Source organism: Pantherophis guttatus, chromosome 2 (assembly GCF_059756535.1).
Source record: "Pantherophis guttatus breed Tessera chromosome 2, ASM5975653v1, whole genome shotgun sequence".
Taxonomy (NCBI): domain Eukaryota; kingdom Metazoa; phylum Chordata; class Lepidosauria; order Squamata; family Colubridae; genus Pantherophis; species Pantherophis guttatus.
This window is the reverse complement of record NC_142064.1, coordinates 20929518-20955739: the sequence shown is the minus strand read 5'-3', so window position 1 is coordinate 20955739 and position 26222 is coordinate 20929518. Positions and strand designations below refer to the sequence as shown.

Here is a 26222-nt window from a genome sequence, read left to right as displayed (position 1 = left end):
CGTGGAACGTCGGGGACGCGAACGTTCCGAGGCCGCCGAGCTGGGTTTGATGTGGTGGAACGTTGCGGGACCGAACGTTCCAAGGGTCGCTTGGCGGCGTTTGGAGGCGGTTGATTGATTCGGAGCCTCTGATCAGAACGAGGGCGGTGGCCCTGCCTGCTTTGCCCTCGGATCAGGGCAATTGCCAATGTAGATGATCGGTGGCCGGCAGGTAGTCCTCGATTTACAACCATTTATTTAGTGACCGTTCGAAGTTGCAAAGGGCAGGGGAAAAAAAAAAAGCCACTCGGGACTGATTTTCACACTTAACGACCGTTACAGGGTTCCCCGTGGTCACCCGATCAACATTTGGATGTTTGGAAACTGATTCGTATTCATAAGAGTAACAGTTGGAAGGGGCCTTGGAGGTCATCTAGTCCAACCAACTGCTTACGCAGACGACCTGTACTACATGAAGGTTGCGGTGTCCCCGGGTCATTTATTTATTTAATTTATTTATTTATTTAATTTGATTTATATGCCGCCCTTCTCCGGAGACTCAGGGCGGCTTACAGTGCGTTAAGCAATAGCCTTCATACTTTTGTATATTTTATACAAAGCTTATTGCCCCCACAAACTGGGTCCTCAATTTACCTACCTTAGAAGGGATGGAAGGCTGAGTCAACCTTGAGCCTGGCAAGATTCGATCTTATTTTAATTGCAGACAGCTGGTGTTAAATTACAGTGCTTCTGTCTGTTGAGCTAAACCAGGCTCAGTCATGTGACACCCCCCCCCACCTTCTGACAAGCAAAATCAATGGGGAAGGCAAATTCACTTAACAACTGTGTTACTAACTTAACAAGTACAATGATTTGCTTAAGTTTGGCAAGAAAGTTTGTAAATGGGGCAAAATTCACTTAACAAATGTCTCACCTAGTAACATAAATTTTGGGCTCAGTTGTAGTCATAAGTCGAGGACTACCTGTATTTCTATAGTGTGGACAGAGGACATTGGATACCGAGGGCTCGTTTTGCACATAAATTAATTTTACTGAAAGCATGGCTTGCGGTAAATATGATAGGTATCTGGCAGCAAGCAACAAAAACATTTTAAAAAAAGCTAACATCCGTGATCCCTCCCTCCAAAAATCTGTTTAGATTCTGGAGATGAATACCTTGTGCAGAAATTGAATCACTAATTGTCTTTCCAACTAGTCTTACTTATTTGACTGTTAGAAATTGAAACAGAGCAGTTTCGTCACCTGTTTACAATGCTTTTTGGCAGAAGGGCAAGAAATATTAAACATTATATGTGCCTATTTCTGCTTATAGGATTATTAGTGTTATTTTGTAATTAGTTGATTGACAAATAATAAAACTCTTAACAGGAATTAAAAGGGTTTTCACTATTTGCAGCCTGGAAATTATGGAACTATTCTTTGTGCTTTGACACTTAAAAAAATCTAATTTCTCCAATTTAATATTTCAAAAATTCAGCAATGCCAATGCTGAGAAAACTGTTGTAACACAAGAAATTACATTCTTGAATTTAAATTGCTTGGCAGTGGCTATTGAACCAACAGATAATGTAAACCAATATTAAAAACTATACATTCATGTCACTTCACATCCATTCTTTTTAAAACTCATCAGTGGAACAGCTTTCCTCCAGAAGTTGTGGGTGCTCCATTACTTGAGTTTAAGAGATTGGACAGCTATTTATCCAGAATAATATAGGATCTCCTGCCTGAGCAGGTGGTTGGACTAGAAGATTAGGACAGTCCTTTCCAGTTGTGTTATATACTATTACTGTTACTGGTTTTAACCTTACAGGATAAATTTGCACAAATGTGCATAGATTAAGGATAGATTTTTTTTTCAAAGCAGTATAATATTACAGGATTGTGCTCAAAATTATTTGAAAGGGGTATTTGAAATGCAAAGGAGCACACTACTTCTTAAAGCAGGTTTGCATTTCTTCAATTCTCATTCAGTTTACATTTTTTCAGACTCATGCAGGAAAAAAAGAACTGCTTTAAAATGCTGCTCTCCTGTCCATTTCAAAGCATAATGACTTCTAAAGCAAACCAACTCCTACTGTATAAACTTTTTTTTAATGAAAAAGCAATTGGGGTGCAGTCCAAAACTGGTAAATGCTATGGAATACAAGAAAAAATTCGAGAGACTGAAGAAATCTTAGTTGAGCATATGTATACATATGAAATTTTACCTCCGGCTATTAATAATAATAAAGTTCTCCCTCACTGATTAGAAGTAAACAGCCTCTATAATACAGGATCAACAGTTATCATGAATCTTCAGGTAGGAATTACTGTAGAACATCTGCAGGAAAAAATGCAGGAAAACATACCAGTTCCATAAACTATTAGTCTTCAAACTGAGAAGGCATTTCAGTCATTAAACTATTGGAAACTGAGTGGGTGATTTCTCAGTGTCCAGTTGATTTATGGTTGAGTTTATTTTTCCAAACAGTGGGTTAAGAGAAGTTTTGTTTGTTCCAGTGGGCTACTTTTCTTTTCAAAGTGGGCCTGAGAGAGATTGCTAGAGCCACTGGCTCTCTCTAACTCTGTGTTATACCTATCACCAACTTCCTTTTTTAAGTAAAAAAAGCAAGAAAAGCCAATTTTTTTTTTGTAAAAATATTTAAGACCAGCCAATAAGTGATTACAACATGATGTTGCAGTAGATAATTTGATTAGAAAATTAGTGTAGTAACTAATTAGACTCCCGTACTATAAAGTCCACTTAATCTCCATCTTTTTTTTTTTCAAAGTTCTAATTCTGTACTCCAATTCTGCCAAGCTTTCTCTTCCACTTCCTCTGTCGTTGGTGTACTTTCTTCTTTTTCTTTTTCAAACTCATTTTTGGTTCTGGCCTCACCAGTTCTATCTCCATTGGCTTTTCTTCAGCTGGCGTTTCAAAAACTTCCTCGGTGGGATCTTTAGGAATGAGTGCTGGGTCTTCCTTACTCTTCAATTTCTGTAACTGTTTCATGTTTTGCTTTTCTCTAAATTTAGCAACTAGAGCTAGTCTTAATTCCCGACGATGCTGTAATAATAATAAAAGCAAATTAGTATGCATACTCTAAGGCAGGGGTGGGCAATTGTGGCTCTTTTACAACCTGTCTCAGGAATTCTGGGAGTTGAAGTCCACAGGCTGTAAAAGAGCCACAATTGCCCACCCCTGCTCTAAGGCATCGAAAAACATTAGAAAGCTGCATATATCAAGTTAGACCCCTCTTGTCTAACTAGTTCGAGGTTTTTCTATGGCAACTGAAAAAGCTCCGCATCCCTTCAGATAGTTTTGTGCAAGTGAACCAGAATGTTCCAGGGGTAGAACCAGATCCCCCAATGTGCAAAGAATATCTGCCATCAGTTTCTCCCTCTTGCCAGTTTCAGTTTCCAGAAATTTTAGGAACTTGCATTGATTGATATTTCATCTTTTGTCCAGGAACTTAGATAGTTTACATAAGTTCTTTTTCTCCATGGTAATGATCCTGTGAGATAAGGATGAGTTGAGAGATGTATTGGCTGCCCCAAAGCAACCCAATGGGTTCCATAGCTGAGGATAAATTTGAACTTGGATCTCCAGTTCTAATATCCAAAGGGATTGTATTACACTATTTTCAGGCATATTACCTAAAATCATAATATTATGTAACTTAGTAATATTATGCTGTGTCTGCAATATCAAACAATGAACATAAATGTCCACCAAAGGTCTAGATCCATGATGGCGAACCTGTGGCACGCTTGCCACAGGTGGCACGCAGAGCCCTCTCTGCGGGCACGCGAGCTGTCACCCCAGCTCAGCTCTGCCGTGCATGTGCAGGCACCTCCCGCCGGCCAACTGATTTTCAGGTCTCTGTTGCACATGTGTGTGGTGGAGTGGCGCATGTGGGAGACACACTCGCATGCACGAGGGGAGGGGCACATGCACATTGCATTATGGGTGTGTGAGTGCGTGCTTTAGGCACTCGGCGCCAAAAAGGTTACCCATCATTGGTCTAGACGCTGAAATTACATCACACAGTGCAACAAAATATTGAAGACTGTGCACTGTTCCTAGTTAGTAGCGGGGTCAATCTAAACTTATTTTGCAATTTTAGCATAAGAGCCATCATTTATAATTTTGCAAATAAATTTGTACAAATGCATACGTTTCTAGTACATGCAAAGCACATTTGCACAAACATTTCTGTGCAGATTACTCTTAAGTGCGCAGAATATCAAGTGTTTATAGAAACATGTAACAAGCTAATCTGACAAGATCAATAATCAACAGACATAGAATACTTGTTTCAAGTATCTTGAGACTGACTCAAAGTAACTGTGAGCCAACAGCCAGCAGATTACAAGACTCTACTGAAGTTGATACAGCAGCTTCCAGATATAATGTATTTTGGATATATAGCATGTAAAGGAATCACCACCTTTTAAATAAAGACCAAAGAAACCAACTAAGATGAACTATCGGGCAAGTGCAGTAGAGATTAAGAGACAACTCAGCAAAGTAGAATATTAGGGAGAATTACAAAATACTGATATTTTTATTAATGGTTTGAGATGGTGCAGCCACAGCTACCAGAGTAACCAGTCAAGTTGCAGTAAGTGTAAGAATTGATACTAGGTGTGAAGACCCAGTTCAAGTCCCGCATCAGCCAGGGAAGCTTGCTGGAAGACACTGGACTAATTACTCTCTCTCTCAACCCAATCTATATTGTACAGCATTTTATGCGGGAGAAGGGAGTTGTGCTCCCTTCTCCTTCAGCATAAATCACTTCGAGTACCTAGAGTTACCAAGAAGAATATAATATTACCATATTTGGAGACTGGTAATGAGGGTTTTGATACAGGGTTTGTCCTCCAAAGCTGCCCTGGAAGATTTTGATTAGGTTCAGGACAAAACGAGGCCCAATTTCAACAAGGGCTCCATCTTCTTCTATGATCTGTAACAGAACAAAACACAGGGATGTTTTGGCATTTGGAAGCAAAGTACTTGGCACCATTTGATCCAATGTGTTAAAATTTTATTCTGATTAGAACTTTGAAGCACCATGTAGATGCTTAATGTAGATGCTTAAATGCCCTTGTCTATCCCCTACTTTTTCCACATTTTCAACATTCAACACTTTCAACATTTGGGCACCCAAGTCTTCCTGGTTTTATATTACAGGAGTTTAAGGGCTTTTATAATCTGAACACCTGAGATTTAATCCATCTCTTCTTGACTCAGAAAAAAAACCTGGAAACTAGGAGGTCAGTGGAAAGTTATCACTGGAAGAGAAAACCATTGCCTGCAGCACGAAATTGAAATATGATTCAGTGGCTATGTAACCATTATATATGGCCCATCATTATACAAATCAGCTTGAGCGAGCTTTAAATTCAAACTTTGTGTTCTCCCTTTGAACACTATCATGTCAACAATTAAGTGTGTGTAAATGCACTTTCCCATTATATCTTAAGAGATTTGACAGCATACAAATTTGATAAAATAAATTCCAAGCTCTGGTTAATTACTGCGTCTTTAAACAAGAAATCACGAAATTCTTATTTAATTCTTTCATTAAACTTCAATTAAATTTCACAATTTGTCTCTGTACAGAATGACAAACTTAAAAAAAAATTCAGTTAATTAATCTGAAGGAAAACAATTCTTCCAGTCCAAAAAACCCGAGAAGCAGGCAAACTTAATTTGTCTAGGATGGTTTTTACAATTATTACTGTAACTATATGCACCGTAATATTGTAACTATATTGTTACATACATCATTTCCAAATTCAGGTTGCTGGCTTTGCTGTTGACATCATCTGATCAATTTTATCAAAGGTTTTTTTTAAAAAATATAAATCATCCAAAGCTAATCTAGTGGGGGGGGGGGGGAAATAACTTGAAAAAAATAACTATTTAACCTCTTCTAGGTTGGAACTCTATGGTCCTGCTCTTTCTCAGAGGCCAAACTTCAGAGAGTTCCTGTCATTTATTGTTGACTAGCGCCCGTAAACAAAACGGGAACTAACCTGATAATTTCGAAACCAGATCCTCTCGTCTGTGATGGAGAAGGTGAAAACGTGGTCTACAAAAGGCTGACTCCTGGGATGATACTGTGGAGTACTAAAGATCTAGTCAAGAGAAATGAGAGCGCTGAATGATCAGTGGAATCATAATCCCAGATGGGTATCACAAAGATCATGCATCCCATTCCAGTCTGGTCGATTTGTTGCTATTAAAATAGTTTGAACCAGTGGTGGGTTGCTACCGGTTCTCCCCGGTTCGGGAGAGCCGGTAGTAGAAATCTTGATAGGAGAGTGAACCGGTTTGCTCCGAACGTTAGTTGGGCCCTCCTGCCCACCGCCATACCTACCTTTATTTCTTTTGTTTTTAGCTCAGCTGTAAGGTGCGGCAGAGTGGATTGCCATGCCTCAGCTGTTTTTTTACTCAATGCGCTTGCGCAAAGTGCAAGTTAGATGCGCCTGCAAGCATAGCAAGGATATGCACTGCGATCGTGCGCAAAGTGTGTGCGCGATGCGAACTGGTGGTAAAACTGGTTAGAATCCACCACTGGTTTGAACACACAAATTGTTTATCACAAAGTCAGGCTATAATTTTTTTCCCTCCGTTTTCATAATACAAAGAGTGTCTACTTTCTGAATATTTGTTGAAGGCAACTTTGACATAACTTCTGTCTAGGCCATTCTTGGTTTCTACAGAGCATGATGTCAACTTGTTTACATTATGGAGACACTGAAAAAATGAATTACAGCACACTTAGTTCAATTATGTTCACAGAAGCAGAGGCAAAATATGGAAAATCAAATCCTAGCTGAATTCTTCAGGTCTTACTATTGTATTTCCTTGTGGACAAAGACTTACAAAGACTAATATTAATAATGTATAATATGCAGTTCCTACTGAAGTAGGAGTACGAGATCTTGGCAACCTATGCTTACTAAAAGTCTAACAAAACCTTTGTTCCTCAAATACGTATATAAAATCCCGATCAAAGAATTCCAAATCAAAACACATCATTACAGAGGGAAGACTGCCCCTTAGGAATAAATAAATATATACAAACCTGAATAAATAGCTCTTTCAGCAAAGCATAATGCGGTTTCTGATCAAAAACCTATGAAAGAAACAATAAAGTTTAGGAATAAGGAGGAAAACATGAGAATTATAGACCATAAAGGAGAGTAGTCCCACAACTGCAAGTTTATTCTTACTGGATCAAAAGAAAGAACCGGTCGAGAGCCTCTCAAACAGTTTCCAGTCATCTTCAACTCAGCCAATGTGTGAACTGTAATGATATCAAGTACGATTAAGAATGTACTGTCTGCTATGTGTGGAAGAAGTTTGTTTAAAAGAACAGAATATAGCAGCTGATTACAGTCTACGATACTAATTTTTTGCAAATGCCCAACGTAATTACCATAAGCATTTTTTTGGTGGATTGTTTGGAAGCTGTTAAAATATGATTGTATTAGAAAATATTTCACTCAGTAGATGGCTGTACTTACTGTTCTGGACTAAAAACTTGGCTGATGGTCCATGGGGGACATTTGAAAGCCTAAAACAGTTATGGAAGATAGTTAGAAAAAATATTAGCATTTCCTTAGTAATTGGTCTATGGTATAATGTTTTGAATGTATGAAACAGACAATATTTTTGACAAGAGATGCCTGAAAGTGCCCCAAATATATGTACTAAAAGGCTTTTGTAGTTTTGCCATTGTTTTGCTAAGTTTCAAATTGCCACTAGAACACTGATGTTTTGGTTTGTATTCAAACCTCTAGGCAGGGGTAGGCAACTATGGTAACTTTACAAACTGTGGACTTCAACTCCCAGAATTCCAGAATTAGCATAGGAGTTAAAGTGCACAGGTCACAGTTTCTAGATATCAATAACTGGAATATATAGGCAGACGTTTTCCTCACCAAACGTAAAGATCTTGCTTCTTTTTGGCTTCAAAAAACATGCACTTATTGCAATTCTTCATTTCACAAACCTATATAAAGTAAGAAAAACAATATTCAGACCAAAGAAGAGTACTTCATTGTTTTTATCTAATATCTAGAATAAAAAAGGATTTTTTGAGTGCAGATGAAGCTCACTTATGTTGTTTTATAATCCTCAAGTTTGTAATTTATAACATGGCACAGTGGAAAGTTTAGCACAGGAAAAGCTAGAATTAAATTCCCACTCCACTAGGACAATCAATTAGTAACTTGAAAAAAGAAGAAAATTTATATAACTTACCTCATTAATGATAAATAGCTTGTCTTTTCTGTCCATTTTGGTATCTAAAACACAAATGGAAAGCATATTTTAAGCTTATAAACTTCCAACAATATAGAATTTATTTCACAGATACTGAAGATTCCCCAAAAAATTAATATTCAGAATAACTGCTTTGACATATTTAGTTTACAGGTGATGCTTATTTAAAGTTTTTCCATGTGTTTATTTCCTAATACATATATCTGCAAAAATGGAACATGTTTTGTATTCGTATGTTGTTTAGCATACTATCTGCTACTTATTTTTATAATGGCAGGAAAAAAAATCATAAACTAGCTGGCTTTAAGAGGAGGCAACAATATGTATAATTACCATTTTGTCAGACTATAAGATGCACTCCCCACCTCAAAAGTGGGTGGAAATGTCTGTGCGTCTTATAGGGTGAATATTGCGGTGGGGGAGAGGGGGGTTGGTGCGGCACCAATCAGCTGCTCTAGGTGGCAGGGATTGCCAGCACTTATTGCCGCTGCAACCTGTTTGCGGGCAGTGGCGAAGAATGGGTGGTAGTGGCAGAGGCGAATGGGATGGGTTTTTTTCTTGTTTTCCTCCTCTAAAGCTAATGTGTGTCTTATAGTCTGAAAAATACAGTATGTAACTACTGATTCACTCAGTTTTGTTCCAACTTCAATATCTTTTCAGAAACTAATTCCTACTGTACAGATTTGTGCAGGGTTTCATAAATTGAAATAATCACCTAACTAAAAAGACAGGAGGCATTACAAGTAAAATCAGAAACTACCTGTTTTAGAATGAGGCATTAATGTATGCAAATCCTTCATTAGATGCCTTGTCCTAAAATTTATTCCTCTGGAAGAAAAAATGAGGACCCTCTCTTTGTTCTTCCATTTACCCTGGAAAACAGAAGCATTAGCATGACCCAGTTAATACAAAACCAAATTAAATCATTTAACCAAAGCAGTAGTTAAATATACTAACAGTAAATTATTTCATGTAAAAGAAAACAGTGCAATATGACAATGTATCTGGCAGAGGCTTCAAAATCTCAAACTGATGTCCCCAATTTTACAGATTTTAAAAAAACAAACCAACAATAATTAAATATGGTCATGCACTAAACCTTGGCAATTTTTAAGAAAGGTGGAGTTCATGCTGACTGGGGAATTCTGGAAAATTTACTCTTTCTACTAAAGGAGAATACTCACCAATCCCTCCACACACAGTCTCCCAAGGCAGAACTACAGACAGTGTATTTGACCTTGGCCAAATACACTATCAGAAAAGATTGGACATAAGAGCATTAAAAGTCTTTCATTATACAGGTAGTCCTCGAGTTACGACCACAATTGAGCCCAAAATTTATGTTGCTAAGTGAAATATTAGTTAACATTTGCCCCATTTTACGACTTTTCTTGGCACAGTTGTTAAGTGAAACACTGCAAGTTGTTGAGTCAGTAACCTGGTTGTTAAGTGAATCCGGATTCCCTATAGACTTTTGTCAGGAGGTTGCAAAAGGGGATCACATGACCCCAGGACACTGCAGCCATCATAAATGAGTCAATTGACAAGCATCTGAATTTTGATCACGTGACCACCGGGATGATGCAATGGTCGGTGTGAAAAACAGCTGTAAGTCACTTTTTTCAGTGCCACTGTAACTTTGAACGGTCACTAAATGAACTGTTGTAAGTCGAGGACTACCTGTACAGCCAATTAAATTATCAACTCAAAGGAACTTCCAATTTCTCACGGGGGGAGAGGCTAGTTATATCTCACCCACAAGGCACCCTCAGCTCACTTCCAATGTTACAGCCTTGATAAAATTCATTCAAAGCTCAACTCATTCAAATATTATTCAACAACAAATATTAGACATCACCACCAGATGGATTTGTAGCTTCTCTGACAAGCTGTACTCAACGAGTAGTCCTTAATGGTACTACATCCACATGGAGAGAAGTAAGTAGTGGGGTACCACAAGGCTCCGTCTTAGGCCCAGTACTCTTCAATATCTTCATAAATAACTTAGATGAGGGAATAGAAGAGGAACTCATCATATTATCAGAAGAAGGGGTCAAATATTTCTCCAAAGCACCGGAAAGCAGGAAAAGAAACAATGGATGGAAACTAACCAAGGAGAGAAGCAACCTGGAATTAAGGTGAAACTTCCTAACAGTGAGGACAATTAACCAGTGGAACAGCTTGCCACCAGAAGTTGTGGGTGCTCCATCCCTGGAGGTTTTCAGGAAGACACTGGAAAAGTCACTTGTCTGAAATGGTATATAGGGTCTCCTGCTCGAGCAGGGGGTTTGGATTAGAAAGCTCCTTCCCAGAATCTATTCTGATTGATTAATTGAATTAAAAATATAAAAGTGCAAACTTGACTGAAAGCAGACATGCCAAAAAAAAAAAAAAGTAGAATTTTAGTCAAAAGAGAGAGAGAATTATTTGATAAACAAGAAATCGTGGGAGCTCCATCATTGGAGATTTTTAAGAAGAGCCTAGACAGTCTATCTCCGTGATGGCGAACCTATGGCACGGTGTCACAGGTGGCACACAGAGCCATATCTGTGGGCACGCGAATGTTGCCCTACCTCAGTCCAGCACGCATGTGTGCGCTGGCCAGCTGATTTTCGGGCTGTCCGGGCCCACTGGAAGTCGGGAAACGGGCTGTTTCTGGGCCTCTGGAGGGCCTCGGGGGTGGGGGGGGATGGGGAAGGCTGTTTTCGCCTTCCCCAGGCTCCTAGAAAGGCTTGGCAGCTTGGGGAGGGCAAAAAATGGGCCTACTGGGCCCACCGTGCCATCGTGTGCCAAAAACGGGAGGAGAGCGGGGGGGTGTCATGCGTCATGCGTGGGGGGGACAGGGCGCATTGAATTATGGGTGTGGGCATGTGCACGCACAATCCCCCCCACTACCCCCGCTTTTGGCACACGATGGCAAAAAGGTTAGCCATTACTGGTCTATCTAGACCAGTGGTTCTCAACTTTCCTAATGCCGCAACCCTTCAATACAGTTCCTCATATTGTGGTGACCCCCCACCACAAAATTATTCCTAAAACCATTGAAAATATGTGTTTTTCGATGGTCTTAGGGAACCCCTGTGAAAGGGTTGTACGACCCACAGATTGAGAACCACTGATCTAGACAGTCACTTATCTAAAATGATAAGAGTAGGTTCTCCTGCTTGAGCAAGGGGCTGGACTAGAAGACCTCCAAGGTCCCTTCCAGCTTATTCCTATTCCTATTCTATTCTATTCAAATCTTTTGGAAGAGGGAAAAGCAGGCGCCCCGTTATACCAGCCCACGTTCCCAGAGACACTTTGCACATGCTCAGAGGTACAGCTGCATTACCCGGCCGAGACAGACTTGGCTGGTTCAACCTGAGGGGGGAAAAGGCTCAGAGGCATCGACACCCTCCCCTCCACAGAAAAGCCCCTTCGCGGCGTCCACACCTGCGAGACCGGGGGAGGGATGTGGAATTCATCCTGGCCCGCCACGGAGGACGGGCCTTTCTCCGCCTCCTCGACCTCCTTCCCTTCCAAAGCTCCCTTCGCGCGTTTTGTCTTCGGCCCGGCTGCGGTTGCCTTGCCGGCTCCACGCCGCCTCTTGGTCGCCGCCATTTGCTTTTCTCCCAGACGGCCTCCTCCTTTTTTTTCGACCGCTCTAGGATCTTCAGGAGCGGTTGAAAGAACGATAGAGTTTTCTCGCGGGCGCGCTGGGAATGCTGGGAAGTTCGGCTGGTTTCCTGTGCCGTAAAGCAGGGGTCTCCAACCTTGGCAACTTTAAGACTTGTGGACTTCAACTCCCAGAATTCCTCAGCCAGCTTTGCTTGGCTGAGGAATTCTGGGAGTTGAAGTCCAACAAGTCTTAAAATTGCCAAGGTTGGAGACCCCTGCCGTAAAGAACTTGGTAGAAGGTACTGTGTGTTTTATTGATTACCTAATAAACTTAATGTTACAACAGGCTTAACTCGTATTACCTTTTTTTTAAAGAATCTTTTTTTAAATTAAACTTTAAAAGCATCACCAATAATATTTCTTTAAAAAAAACAACGAATGGCTTCTGGTGCTGTATGTAAATAGCAACATCACTATGCGTGAGATACGGAGGATCCCGGATCTGCGCGCTTTCTGCCGTGCCATCAAAACATTTCTTTTCCAGCAGGCCGGCCTGGCCTAACCTCTCTTTTAAACTGTTTTTTAAAAATTTTTAAATTTTAAATTTGTCTTATGAATTTGGGGTGTTTTAAATTTCTTTTTCCGGGCCAATTGTTTAATTGAATTTTAATGGTTTTTTTAAACATTTGTATTATATGTATTTTATTTGGCTGTTCACCGCCCTGAGTCCTTCGGGAGTAGGGCGGTATACAAATTTAAATAAATAAAAAATAAAATAAAATAAAAACGATGATTTTTAAAAACCTAATTGGTTGTATAAAAAGAGTTATAGAGTGATGGGAGGAAAAAAAAACATTGTACTGAGCAATCTAGGAATCAAATTAAAACGGAGGAAAAAGAAGGAAGCATGTATTCCGCAGGATTAAGGAGCAAAAAAAAAAAACAAAGTAACTGCACCAGATTTTTAGACTGGCTTTTAGCCTCCCCTAAGTGTTGTCCATAAAAATTCAGGCACCTGGGTTCGTCTGGAGCTGGAAAAATCCTTGCCCCTGAATTTCAGGGACAATTTTAGAATTTAGAATAACAGAGTTGGAAGGGACCTTGGAGGTCTTCTAGTCCAACCCCATGTTTAGGCAGGAAACCCTATACCACTTCAGACAAATGGTTATCCAACATCTTCTTTAAAACTTCCAGTGTTGGAGCATTTACAACTTCTGGAGGCAAGTGGTTCCACAGATGAATTATTCTAACTGTCAGGAAATTTCTCCTTAGTTCTAAGTTGCTTCTCTCCTTGATTAGTTTCCACCCATTGCTTCTTGTCCTGCCCTCAGGTGCTTTGGAGAATAGCTTGGCTCCCTCTTCTTTGTGGCAGCCCCTGAGACATTGGAACACTGCTATCATGTCTCCCCTAGTCCTTCTTTTCATTAAACTAGATATACCCAGTTCCTGCAACTGTTTTTCATATGTTCTTCGTAATAATCTTTGCATTCTTTCTAGAGTCTCCACATCTTTTTTACATCGTGGTGACCAAAACTGAATGCAGTATTCCAAGTGTGCTTTAATACACTCAATACCTTTGCAAAATGGCTCATCCCCATTTCAGGGAAAGTGAATGGCACATTTATTAAGGGGGAGCCAAGTCTGTACAGAGTCTTAGAATACAGTATAATTGCTGCTTAAAAAGAATCTTAGAATAATATAATTGCTGCTTAAAAACAATGAGTGCAGCTAACTGTGTTTGGATTTTTACAGGTTTTTTTTTCTTTCAGAATTTCCAGATTCTTTCTTTGGCTCTCCAAGAAGGGCGTTCAGGGAGCCTTGAAGCCATGCCCTTCTCAACCCAGCCCGAAACAGGCAAAGAGCAGAATGTTCTGGTAGCAACTCTTGATAATGTCAAAAACCTCTCCAATATTTTGAAAGCCATTCATTTCAAAGACCATGCTACTTGCTTCGCTACATCAAATGGACTCAAAGTCACGGTGGAAAATGCAAAGTCTTTGCAAGCCAATGCTTTTATTCAGGTTAGACCATTGGATTTCTTTTCTGTGGACTTACGAGGGATTTTAGTTTGACTAAAAAAATTAGATGAATGTGTGTGACAACCAATATAAGACTTCCAAAAGAAATGACACATTCTAATAAATGAAAACAATCCTGCTGTAATATCTCAGCTTATCTTATGTCCAGCAGAGGGAACTCTTTAAGCTACTTTGAGGTGGTTGAATCATGGAGTCTGTTGTAATGTTATCCCAGTAGTATTTCTTGATACACATTTAATAACAAGTAGTTTTGTATATATGCAAGAGAAGGTATTTTGAAAATAAGTAGTTGCTCTAGATCTGCTGTGTGTGACTTTGTAGCAGGATTTGTACTAGACTTTTAATCATCACAGCCTTGCTCTTGTGTCTATTATTGCAAATTATCAGTTCCATGTGCTGTTTTGTAAAACACTTTTCTGCTTGATCTATCGTTTGTTAAACACCACCGGATTGCACTTTGAAAGTAAGAGTGCCATTTTTATATTACTTGGTCTTATAGTTTCTGGATTTGTTAATTTACAGGCTGGAATTTTCCAAGAATTTGTAGTGCGGGAAGAATCTGTGATGTTCAGAATCAATCTTTCTGTACTTTTGGACTGTTTGACCATCTTTGGAACAAATTCTTTGCCAGGTATTGTGCGAGTTTATGTTGTACTGAATGATGCCAATTTGGTTCTTACGATTGTATGAAAATTATCCTGAATTGTGAATTGAATTAAAGAAGCCTTATATTTGCCCATATCAATATGCCTAATATCTACTTCCAAAGTTCTACTGATGGATTGATCAGGAAGGAATGTGGCCATTTTGCAGTGTAGTTTGCCTTATCGCCTTAGGCATGAAACCAACAGGGTGACATTGGGCCAGTCACACACTCTCTCTCAGCTCTAAGAAGCAGGCAGTGGCAAGCCACTTCTGAAAAACCTTGCCAAGACAATTATAGAGACCTGTCCAGGCAGCCAGTAATAGTCAACAGTGACTTGAAGGCACAAAAGTTTGTAAAAGAATGACCATCATGTCAGTAGTGGGTTGCTACCGGTTCACCCTGGATCGGGCTACCAGTTTGCCCCAGATTGGGCGAACTGGTAGCAGCAGTGGCGGGCAGCTCCGCCCACCCGCCCAGATGCTTCTGCGCATGTGCAGAAGTGGCACATGCACGCTCGCATGCGCTCACAAGCAAACCAGTAGCAATGGGTTTTGAAACTCACCTCTGCATTATGTGTTTCAGAGTGAAAGGCAGAAACGTGTTTTGGAGGACTTATGGCCCACTTATATAGCTGTTGCCAAACCCTGAATTGCATATTTTTCCAGGCTCATGCTGCAGTTGCAAAGAGCAGCCACACAATCCTGGCAACAGATACAACTGTTTTGTTAGAAGCTACATGAGTACCCCTTTCCATTCAAAACTTCTTTTTTGCTTTAAATCCAAACGCTGCCCAGCTCTACTGAATAGGAATAGTTGCAATATTATAATAGGGTGGTTTTTTTTCCATTTCAGGAACTCAAACAGCCCTTCGGATGTGTTATCGGGGATATGGCTACCCTCTAACCCTCTACCTGGAGGAAGGAGGGGTGGTGACTGTATGTAAAATCAACACTCAGGAACCTGAAGAGATTCTTGATTTTGACTTCTGCAGTACTAATGTTATAAATAAAATTATCCTGCAGTCAGAGGGACTCAGAGAGGCGTTTTCCGAACTAGATATGACCAGTGAAGTGCTGCAGATTACAATGTCTCCAGACAAACCTTATTTCAGGTAGTAGAAATAATTGTCCTGTTCTGATAATCATATATCAAAATTGGGTAACTGTGATCCTGAGCACAGTGCAAACATATGGCATAAAATGAGTATATGGAAAGGAAAGCTAAATATATTTTTGCATATTTAAAATTCAATCTTGATTATGCTCTAGCACAGCAGTCCTTCACTTATCTAAAAGTAAGTCCTATTAAATTGCAGGGCTTTTTTCCAATTATGTACAGTATGTGGAAAATTGTAGCTGAAAAGGACCTCTAATTAGCCAGTAGTAAAGCTACAGCTTGAGATTTTGGAGAGCTGCCAAGTCAGAGTAGATTATCCATGAGCATCCTTTTTCTAGCTGGTCTTCCAGATGTTTATACTTTCGAGGCCTTCAGAGAATGTAGTGCTGAGATTGGTGATGTGAGCAGAGGCGCCCAGGAGGAACCTGTTTTCCATCTTGGAATGTGATTGAGAGGAACCAGAAATTTAACATACTTCCTTTAGTGATAAAGCAGTACAAACATGTTTTTTTTTAGTAGTGGTAGAAGAACTATCTTTCTACCCTGTTTCCCCCAAAATAAGACATCCCGTGATAATAAGCCCAATTGGGCTTTTGAGCACATGGCAATAAAGCCAAGAGCTTATTTCAGGGTTCAAAAAAAATATAAGACAGGGTCTTATTTTTGGGGAAACACAGTACTTAAAAAGAGAAAAAATAGGGTTTTTTTTTTTTACTCTTTGCTAATTTTTTAATGGGCATAATGCATGTCATATGACTCCGCAAGACTTAAGTTTATTTTGCTCCTTAAATCCTACTAATCCCAAAATGAAAATGAAGTCCAGCAATAGCCATTGTCTTCCTTTCTCTTAATATGCCTTTCAACAGTTAGACAAAAATATTTAGTATTTTCAGACTTCAATGCTAGGCATAATTTTTCAGTAATTTAGAGTGTTAATGACACATTCTAAAGTAGGTTTGCTCAATTTTATCAAATGCTGTGTTTACATATGGGATATTGCTATTTTTATTATTCAGTCTGGTACATCTTTTCTTCTTAAGATTATCTACTTTTGGGGATGCCGGAAGCACTCACCTGGATTACCCCAAAGATTCTGACCTTATTGAAGCCTTTCATTGTAATGAAACACAAACAAACAGGTAAGCTACACCAATGCATTTACCTTCAAAGCATTACAGTGACCATTTGTATCAAAGAATTTAATATTTATTTATCCTAGACTGCATATCCCCGGCCAGAAAGGTGATCAATATTGCTTAATTGGAATTTTTGTAGCAGGATCGGCAGTGTTTTTTGATATTGAATGCCATACATGCCATCCTGCACAGTCAAAACATTTTTTTAAAAGCCCTAAATCTGAAATGATATTGAGAAATCTAGCAAGGATGTTCAGTGCTGTGTGATTTTGGATACTTTTGGGGGAAAAGGAACATATGCACCTCAGGGTTGATCTGTGGAGTCCTTGGTGCTCTCTGAACTTGCAGACATTTAATTAGCCAACTATGTGACATCAGTAGTGATGTGGGGTTTGCTCCCTGTTTATATATAGTAGCTTGTCCAGTCAGTTTTGGTTGGGAGCATGGTTTTCTGTGGGAGTTTGAATACATTTCCCATGCTGGCTGGGGAATTCTGGGAGTTGAAGTCCACACAATGTCAGGGTTCCAAGTAACCCCCCCAATGAAAAAAGACTCCGAGGCTTGAAGTTCCTCAAAGTTCCATTTTATTAGAGATGTCGTATTGGCACATCTGGGAAAACCCAAATCTGAAAGTGTCCAGGTTTTCCCCACCCAGAGAAAAGTTCAAGTCCCTGCCCAACACCCACAAGTCCATCACATGGTCCAATCAAACATCGTCCCAACTGGAGATGCCTCCCAGTCCCAGTCTTCCAGATGCAGGGCAAGTTGTCCTTGACTTCTTGAGAAAGGAATGTTATTATGGACTATATATCACCCATGCTCCATTTAATCCCACCTCCCAGTTTCCCACAGCAGTAAATGTGGCAGGGCTGAAGGCCTAATACAAAATATGGCTTCCAGGCCTGACACACATTTTCAAGTTACTAAGATTGAGAAACAGTTTTACAGAGAAACCACAAAGCAAGATAGGTGTGTTCTTCCAGGGTGAAGTTGTGTGAGTGTGCTAATCAGACTGGGCTCATTTTAAATGCTGGGTAAATTGCGCTTGGATTGAAAACAAAGCATGGGGAGAAAGGATGACATTCCACTTTTTGCCCCTAGTAATACTGTTTGTGGAGGATTGAACTCAGACAATGGCAGCTACTTCTACAGATGATATACTTGACATTATGCCTTTCCTTTTTACAGGTACAAGATATCATTACTCAAGCCGTCCATTAAAGCATTAGCTCTGTCTTGCAAGGTATCCATTCGGACAGATAACCGAGGTTTTCTTTCATTGCAATATATGATAAGGAACGAAGACGGAGAGATATGCTTTGTGGAATATTACTGCTGTCCCGATGAGGATGTGGCAGAAGCAGAACTGTAGCTATAATGAATTAATACCTGAGAAAACTGTTTTAGTTCAAAGCTATCAGGAAAAAAACAGAACAAGAGGAACCCAATTGAAAGACCAGAGATCAGAACCTTCCTGAGCCACACCTGGCTTCTTTAACATTAGGGTGATGAAAAATGCAGATGGAGACAATACGTTTTGAAAAAGCTGCTGGAAATACCCCTGGAGGAATGTGTGTAATACCGAGGGTCGGGATCTAGAATGAGAATGCACTTTTTTTTCCCCGACAAGGGTTTTTTGCTTTGCCTCCAAAAGGAAGGCAGGGTAAAGCCAAAAGTATTTTTATTTCAGTTATCTGAAAATAAAAATTACAAGGGACACCTGTAACAGCGGAGCTTACATACCCAATGTACAAGCTAGAAATGAGCCTCTGAAACAGAGCTGAAAGAGAGACTGGTTGTATGTCAAAATGAGCCACTAACTCATTTCTGGTGGAAGATTTGGCAAAACTGTGTTGTATCATATACTTTATATTTGAATCTAGAAAGTATCACAAATTCTGAATGGATTATATTTCCCATTTTATATACCACAAAATACATTTTCAGAAATAACTTTAAATGTCGTTTTTAATTGTTTTTTTTTTTTTTTGTCAAGGCAACAGGCAATCTCCTTTCCATTTTTCCTATTTTGAACTAGGGGGACCCCTCCCCTCTTTCAGGCTGCCTCTCTCTCCAAGCAAACGGAAGAAAGAAATTAGCACCACCATTTAGAAGCTAGGACAGAAGAAACTCTCAACATTTTATTAAAAAATAGGTCATCAATATGCTTGGAAAATGATTCAATGGAGTATTGGGGGGGGGGGTTGGATGTAAAATGAAGGGGGCCGCACAATTTATATGATCTGGCCCTCCTGTTTTTTCTCATGGTGGCTTAATTGGAAGTTATGGAAGACCAGAAATTTTATTGGGGAAAGAAAATACTTTTTTTCCCCCCAGCAAAAAAAAGTAACATGGAAACCTATCAACTAAATTAAAGAGATTATTCTAAAATTCAGTTAGGTGCTAAGTGTCAGTACAAGAATAAACATTGTAGACAAAACAAACAATCCCTTTAACTATTAGTCATCCTTTCCTCTGCTCACCAACCACCCCTGGAAATCAGTACTACCATTTTTTAAAATTTATTTATTTATATGCCGCCCTTCTCCGGAGACTCAGGGTGGCTTACAATGCGTTAAGCAATAACGCATTGAAAACCCAAGCTCAGTTGACAGGACTTTCAGTGGACAGAGAAGCTGATGTGCCTACTTTGGCCAAAGAATTGGCCAAAGAAATGACCAAATGGGGAATCTACCTTACCTTGGCATGTGTATGTAGTAAAAAAATTTGGTGAGCTGAAGTCCACATATCTTCAAGTTAACAAGGTTGAGAAACACTTTTATAGGGAAGCCACAAATCAAGATATGTGCATCCTTTCATAGTAAAATTGTGTGAGTGGGCTGATCATGCTTGGCTCATTTTAAATGCTGGGTCATATCCTAAGGCTGAGCTTCTGCAATAAACTAAATCCAAACTAAATGACCTGCATTATGGTGTAGCACAGGGGTGTCAAACTCAAGGACCGCGGGCTTAGATCAGACTCACGGGGCTGCCCTGGAAACAGCGAAGGACCGGCCCTTGGTGCCTTTGGCAGCAAAAACGGAGGTCGGGAGGTCCATGGGTGGCCCTCACGAGCTTCGTTTTCACTAGCAGAGGTTTGCAGGAGGCCAGCTCCCAGCTTAGGAGCCTGTTTTTGCTGGCAGAGCGCTCGGGGGCTGCCACAGGCACTCCCGAGTGATGCTGAGCTGGCCATGCCCCCCTCCCGAGGTCAAACAACCCTGATGTGGCCCTCAATGAAATCGAGTTTGACACCCCTGGTGTAGCACAATGGATAAACCAAGTCATGAAGGAAGAGTTAAAACCAGGAGTCTATCACTCCCTCCACCTTCTTTGTAAAGGTAAATTCTAACCACATTTTGTAGCTAGCTGGGTTATACTGCAGCATCAAACACTACTAGTTTATGGGTATCTTTCTAAAAAGGAATTGAAATTAATATTAAAAGTGTGTTGCAGAAATTTAATCAAGAATTTAAATGCCAATTTCTCTTGTATATTCCCGGTCTCCTATTCCAGTCCTGTGTTGCCTAAAGATCTGGGATGGAGAAAATTAATGTTGCCTTTTTATCCTGTTTTAGACACTTGGTCAATTTCTGTTCAGTTGGAAGCCTGCAGGAAAAATAGCAAAGAAAATGTTACAGTTAACGGGTGCATATCAATAAATGAATCAGTTAATCAGATTATACTGCTCTGTTTCATTTGTTCTTTAAAAAGCAGAATTAAGCTAACAATATGTATGGAGATTCTCAGTCATCCAGGTCATATTTGTCCCAAAGGTGCTTTTTCAAGAGGCAACTGGACTTTCTGGTTTTTCTTTGAAGACTGATGCTCTCTAGGTTGGATTACAATTTGTTTTCAACAAAGTTTTTGGAAAAGTGACATAAGATAGCATGAACTCAGTCACTATCTTTTCTTGGATTATTGTTTAGGAGCTTTAGCGCCCATGTTCCAAAGCAGGAAATGCTACAGGTTTGGTACAATGGTACTTAATAATTTTGGTAATACCGGACTAATTCTTTAGAAGATCAATCCACATTATAAATAGAAGTTAAAAATGGTACCCTGCTTTTTCTAACAAAAACACATCTGGACACAAAGAGGTGACATTTGATAATGGTAGTTAACATAGTAGTGCGAGTGCAATGCACGCGTGTGTGTGTCTCTTAATGCACACAAACAAATGCAAATTGACTGAAAGTTCTGTGCACCATCTTAGAATAATAATGTTAAAATTTTTGCTTGGCAGAATGGTGCATGAATTGTCTCCCAGTCAAAAAGCCAGGGGTGGGCTTCAAAAATTTTAGCAAGGGGTTCTCTGCCCAGTTGCTGGGTGGGCGTGACCATGGTGGGCATCGCCTAGTCGGCCTGCACCATGGCGGAGGGGGTGTTTTTGCCCTCCCTGAGCTCCGGAGGCTTTCCTTGAGCCTCTGGGAGGGCGAAAACTACTTCCCCAGGCTCTGGAGGCCAGAAACGGGCTCGTTTCCAGCCTTCCCGAACTTCCAGTAGGCCTGTTTATCGCCCTCCCTGAACCTCCATGCGTGCACTGCACTTACCTGCATCCAAAACAGGACTCCTAAGAGGGGAGGGGTGGAGTGGGCGGGGCCAGCCAGGAATGGGATTTGGGGGTTCTCCAAACTGCACAGAATCTTAGCTAGAGGTTCTGCCGAACCCCCAGCAGCCCACTCCTGCAAACAGCCTTCCCAACCTTGTTGCTACAAAGGCTGGATATCTATTGTGCATATCCTCCTCCAATCCTAGTTCTTTAAAAATATTAAAACTTACCTATCCATCATATCTAGTAGCTCTTGTGTCTTTTTAGTTTTCTTGTGGTGGGACCCATAAATAGCAATCTGAATCTGCACACACTGCATGGGTTCAAAATGCAAGAGACGATTAATTATAAATTGGGTGTTTTAATCTGTGTTTCAGCCAAAATATTTAATAATTTTAAGGGACTTTTAATATTTGTATTATCTGTATTTTATCTTGATAGATAGATAGATAGATAGATAGATAAATAAATAAATAATTCCTTGTGGCTATTTTATGGATACCAATTTCTTTTAAAGCCACCTTTGAAATATAAAAATAATCTTAAAAACCAAGGCTGTACTTTAGAGCTACTATAACATTAGCCTTGCTCTCTTGTTGGTGAAGCAACCAGGATGAAGTTTTTGTTGACAGACTGAACTTGGGGGCCCTGGCAATAATAAATTTAAATGCAAACATTAGGAACAACTTTGTGACACAAGACCAGCTCTTAATAAAAATTAAATTCCTAAATATCATGCATTCAAAACGATATGCCTACAACTATGAGATATTTTAAATTCAAAACATTCTACAAACCACCAAGATGGTCTTTTCATTCATTCATTCATTCATTCATTCATTCATTCATTCATTCATTCATTCATGATAGTGTAACTTAACCTCGTAATTACCTTACTGAGCAGCTGATAGGCCTCCCTTATTTTCTCTTCTGCTAGACAAATGCAGCCCATAATATATAACCGTTCAGCTGCCTGCTTATTAAAATCATTGCAGGGGTTTTGTTGAGTTTTAAAGGACTCTTTGAGTAATTCATAGGCTTGCTGAAAGAAATCATAAAAAAATTAAAATATTTTTATAACTTCTGTCCTCTCCAACACAAATACTTCGCTTATTTATGCTCGTTCCTTTTGGGTTTACTGTAGAACTTTTCTCTTCATCCACCCATTCATCCATACATGTCTTTTTGAAATATAGCCAGTCTTTTCTCTCTAGTGAACAACGAATTATGCAGCAATTCAAAGCTGTAGCCCTGTTGCTTTGATCCTGCTAAATATTAGACTTTCATAGGTTATGGCTTCTTATGTTAAATACCTTGAATATTATGGCTCATTCATTATGTTTCTTGAAATCATGATGACCTCAGTTCTTTATACTCTACAGAGCTGAATTCTACCAATCCAAAAGAGGTTTTTTTTATCCATAATGCTTGAGAAAAAGGTAATTTCCCCGCAGGGGAATAACCCTTCCCAATCCAGCTGTGATCTTCCCCCATCCCAGTTATCACTACAGTTGGGGGGGGGGAAACGATCTTATCCCTCCAAGCTGATTATTATTATTGGCTGTGAGGGTCTCTTTCCTTCTCTGCAGCCTTTGCAGGGCCAAAAATTACACAGCTGTATCCCAGCAGATGTCCGATTACCTTTCTTTTTCCAGCAAGTCCAAGCCACTTGCTGAAAACTTTAAGGGCATTGATTGTCTGAGGATGGTCCATTCCTAATGCTTCCTTGTAGGCTACCAAGCTCTCGTTGAAATACTTTTCAGCAGGCTCTAGAAACACAAGTGCGGTGTATTTTGTATGAAATGTATCTTGGAAAAACAAATCAGAATAAGGAAGTTGTATGGATTAGTTAATTTCACTTTCCTTCTTTTATTGGATGTCATTTTGTTATGCCAAAAGAAGTACAAATTTATCCATTCATTCATTTGATTTATGTAGCTGCCTGTCTCACTTTTACATGACTCTAGATCAGGGGTCTCCAACCTTGGCCACTTTAAGACTTGTGGACTTCAAAGCAAAGCTGGCTGAGGAACTCTGGGAGTTGAAGTCCACGAGTCTTAAAGTGGCCAAGATTGGAGACCCCTGCTCTAGATAGTTTACAATAAAATACACAAGATTTAAAAAAAAATTAAACACATAGTAGCCAGTCATTGTCCAACCAATCTTCCACACAGCCAGGAGACAGGAGGAGAAAGTAATATTAAGTATGTGTTAGCTGTAAGCCTTGGCAGGTCTGTTAGCCCAATGTGCCTTGCCCAAAAAGACTCCAAGCTGGAAAGGTAGATTAAAATTGTCTTTTTAAATTTATGTATGTAAGTAGAGAGGGTGTCTCACTGACTAAGCCAAAAGAAGAACATCTTTTTTTTTCAAAGAAGAAGAAGAAGAAGTAGTAGAAGAAGAAGAAGAGGAGGAAGAGGAGGAAGAGGAGGAGGAGCATCTTAAGAAGGTGGAGAATTATTTTATAAACAGTTCAAACATTTTGGGTTTGGAGCAGTGATGAAATCCAATTTTTTTTTACTACCAGTTTTGTGGGCGTGGCTTGGTGGGCGTGGTGTGGCTTGGTGGGTGTGGCTTGGTGGGCATGACAGGGGAAGGATACTGCAAAATCTCCATCCCCACCCCACTCTAGGGGGAGAATATTGCAAAATCTCCATTCCCATGCCACTCTGGGGCCAGCCAGTTCTCCGAACTACTCAAAATTTCCGCTACCGGTTCTCCAGAACCTGTCAGAAGCTGCTGGATTTCACCCCTGGTTTGGAGTGTGTCAGCTTCATTGGTAATAGTCATTCTGACACGTCTCTGGCGTTATGTATATGCATAGTAGCTTTAGAATGTAACACATAACATCCCATAATTTCTTAGTCTTGTAGGAAGTTAAAACCCACTCCTCTCCTAGAAGAATTAAATATTTTAGGAAATATTAAAAAGGTAGAATATTATATTTCCCTAGATGAGAAATGGAGAAACATGTTTTAAAGACAAAGCAGCTCCCTGTTCCCCACCACCACCACCACCACCACCTTTGTCAATGGGCCATCAAGGACAGAGCCAGTTCACTCATTCCCCCCACCTTTGTCAATGGGTCATTAAGGTCTGAGCCAGGCTCAAGCAAGCCTGGGAGACAACCTACAAATCTACAAAGTTAGCTAAGACCCCCGCCCCCTGGGAGTCTGACAACCAATCAGGATACATTTCTTATAGGAACAGGAACAGGAAACACTAAGGTGGGGCCCAAGAGAGGGTATAAAACCAAGGGACTATCAGCATCTCGGGCCTTTTTTTTCTTCACCCAACATCTTGAAGCATGTGATCACCTTTTCTGTTCAGGAACTCAAGCCATGTGATTCCTGTCCACCATTAAACCATCTTTCCAAGCAGTCTCCATGTTTCCAGTGTCTTTTTCCCCAATTGGGAACTGAACCCAGATAGACATTTCTTCCAACAGTATGATCTTGTTAATGCTCATCGAAATATTCAAGAAGTATGGTTTTCCTATTATAACAAGATTGGAAATCACCGAAGTTGAAGTCCGTGTCTTTGGCAGCTTCGAACCAGTTCTTACTGGGCTGTATATTTCTCATTCATGGCTTGTTTTCTTCTTAATCTACTAGCAACATTAATCAAAGAACCTCCTAGTTCATGGCTGGGCAACTATGGCCCCTTTATGACCTATGGACTTCAACTCCCAGAATTCCTGAGCCAGCATGCTGGCTCAGGAATTCTGGGAATTGAAGTCCACAGGTCATAAAGGTCCACAGTTCATACAAGGGCCATAATTGCTCAGCCCTGTCCTAGTTACTGAAAACATTCACCAGAAGGGTCCTCCTTTGCTGCTGCCATCATATGTTTGCCACCTTGTTGAGTTATTTTTAAAAACACAGGGACTATTCATCAATATTTATCTGATGGTTTGACTCCATAATTACCAATGTGCTTCTCTTCTCCTGTGGCAGCATAAGCCTTTCCCAGGAATAATGCTGCAGATCCAACTTCAGGGCTGAATTTCTGGTAGAGAGCTAATGACACAGAATGAGCCTAAAGGAAAGAGATGGATGTTTCCAGTTCAAAAACCAAGAACTGTCACATGCTATCTGGCAGTCCATTCCCTCAAATAGCAACAGCACTTAGACTTATACAGTGCTTCATAGTGTTTTACAGCCCTCTAAGCCAGAGGTCTTCAAACTTGGTAGGTTTAAGACTTGTGGACTTCAACTCCCAGAATTCTCCAGCCAGCTATGCTAGGCTAGGCTAGGCTGGAGAATTCTGGGAGTTGAAGTCCACAAGTCTTAAAGCTGCCAAGTTTGAAGACCTCTGCTCTAAGCGCTTTACAGAGGGACGTGGTGGCTCAGTGGCTAAGACGCTGAACTTGTCGATTAGAAGTTCAGCAGTTCAAATCTCTAGCTCCACGTAATGGGGTGAGCTCCCATTACTTGTCCCAGCTTCTGCCAACCTAGCAGTTCGAAAGCACGTAAAGAATGCAAATAGAAAAATAGGGACCACTTTGGTGGGAAGTTAACAGCGCTCCGTGCGCCTTTGGTGTTTAGTCATGCCGGCCACATGACCACGGAGACGTCTTCGGACAGCGCTGGCTCTTTGGCTTTGAAATGGAAATGAGCACCGCCCCAAGAGCCGGAAATGACTAGCACGCATGTACGGGAACCTTTACCTTTACCTAAGCAGTTTAGAGTCAGAAAATTGCCCTCAACAATCTGGGGCTTCATTTTACCAATTTCCGAAGGATGGAAGGCTGAGTCAACCTTGAGCTGGTCAGAATTGAACTCCCAGCAGTGGACTGCAGAGTTAGCCTGCAATACTGCCTTCTAACCACTATGCCACCATGGCTCTCAAAACTTTTTTC

At 40.3% G+C, this 26222-nt stretch overlaps 3 protein-coding genes across 4 annotated transcripts in view; 1 reads left to right on the top strand and 2 right to left on the bottom strand.

The window, feature by feature from the left end:
• Nucleotides 1–2075: 2075 nt before the first annotated feature.
• BRIX1 (biogenesis of ribosomes BRX1) lies at nucleotides 2076–11990 on the bottom strand. Its single transcript, XM_034442411.3, has 10 exons — nucleotides 11714–11990; nucleotides 9042–9153; nucleotides 8261–8304; nucleotides 7939–8009; nucleotides 7522–7571; nucleotides 7228–7301; nucleotides 7080–7130; nucleotides 6025–6126; nucleotides 4821–4949; nucleotides 2076–3049 (listed from the first exon to the last, which is right to left on the bottom strand). Exons 1-10 carry the CDS (start codon nucleotides 11879–11881, stop codon nucleotides 2777–2779), a joined length of 1074 nt encoding a protein of 357 aa, XP_034298302.2. The 5' UTR covers nucleotides 11882–11990; the 3' UTR covers nucleotides 2076–2776.
• A 23-nt stretch (nucleotides 11991–12013) lies between these two features.
• On the top strand, nucleotides 12014–20492 carry RAD1 (RAD1 checkpoint DNA exonuclease). 2 transcript variants are annotated; one of them, XM_034442413.3, is made up of 6 exons: nucleotides 12014–12177; nucleotides 13631–13899; nucleotides 14440–14548; nucleotides 15416–15674; nucleotides 16720–16818; nucleotides 18004–20492. In XM_034442413.3, the coding sequence occupies exons 2-6, from the start codon at nucleotides 13705–13707 to the stop codon at nucleotides 18185–18187; spliced, it is 846 nt and encodes a 281-aa protein (XP_034298304.1). In that variant the 5' UTR covers nucleotides 12014–12177; nucleotides 13631–13704; the 3' UTR covers nucleotides 18188–20492. The 2 variants fall into 2 exon arrangements, with proteins under 2 accessions (XP_034298304.1, XP_034298305.1); XM_034442414.3 differs by having other exon boundaries at nucleotides 12107–12177; nucleotides 13648–13899.
• Nucleotides 20259–26222, bottom strand: part of TTC23L (tetratricopeptide repeat domain 23 like) — a 24207-nt gene continuing 18243 nt past the window's right edge. The window contains exons 6-10 of the mRNA XM_034442412.3: nucleotides 25291–25399; nucleotides 23006–23133; nucleotides 22257–22406; nucleotides 21595–21677; nucleotides 20259–20421 (exon numbers count right to left, since the gene is read on the bottom strand). Coding sequence (XP_034298303.2) covers nucleotides 20340–20421; nucleotides 21595–21677; nucleotides 22257–22406; nucleotides 23006–23133; nucleotides 25291–25399 — 552 coding nt within the window. The 3' untranslated portion in view covers nucleotides 20259–20339. The remainder of the gene's footprint in view (nucleotides 20422–21594; nucleotides 21678–22256; nucleotides 22407–23005; nucleotides 23134–25290; nucleotides 25400–26222) is intronic.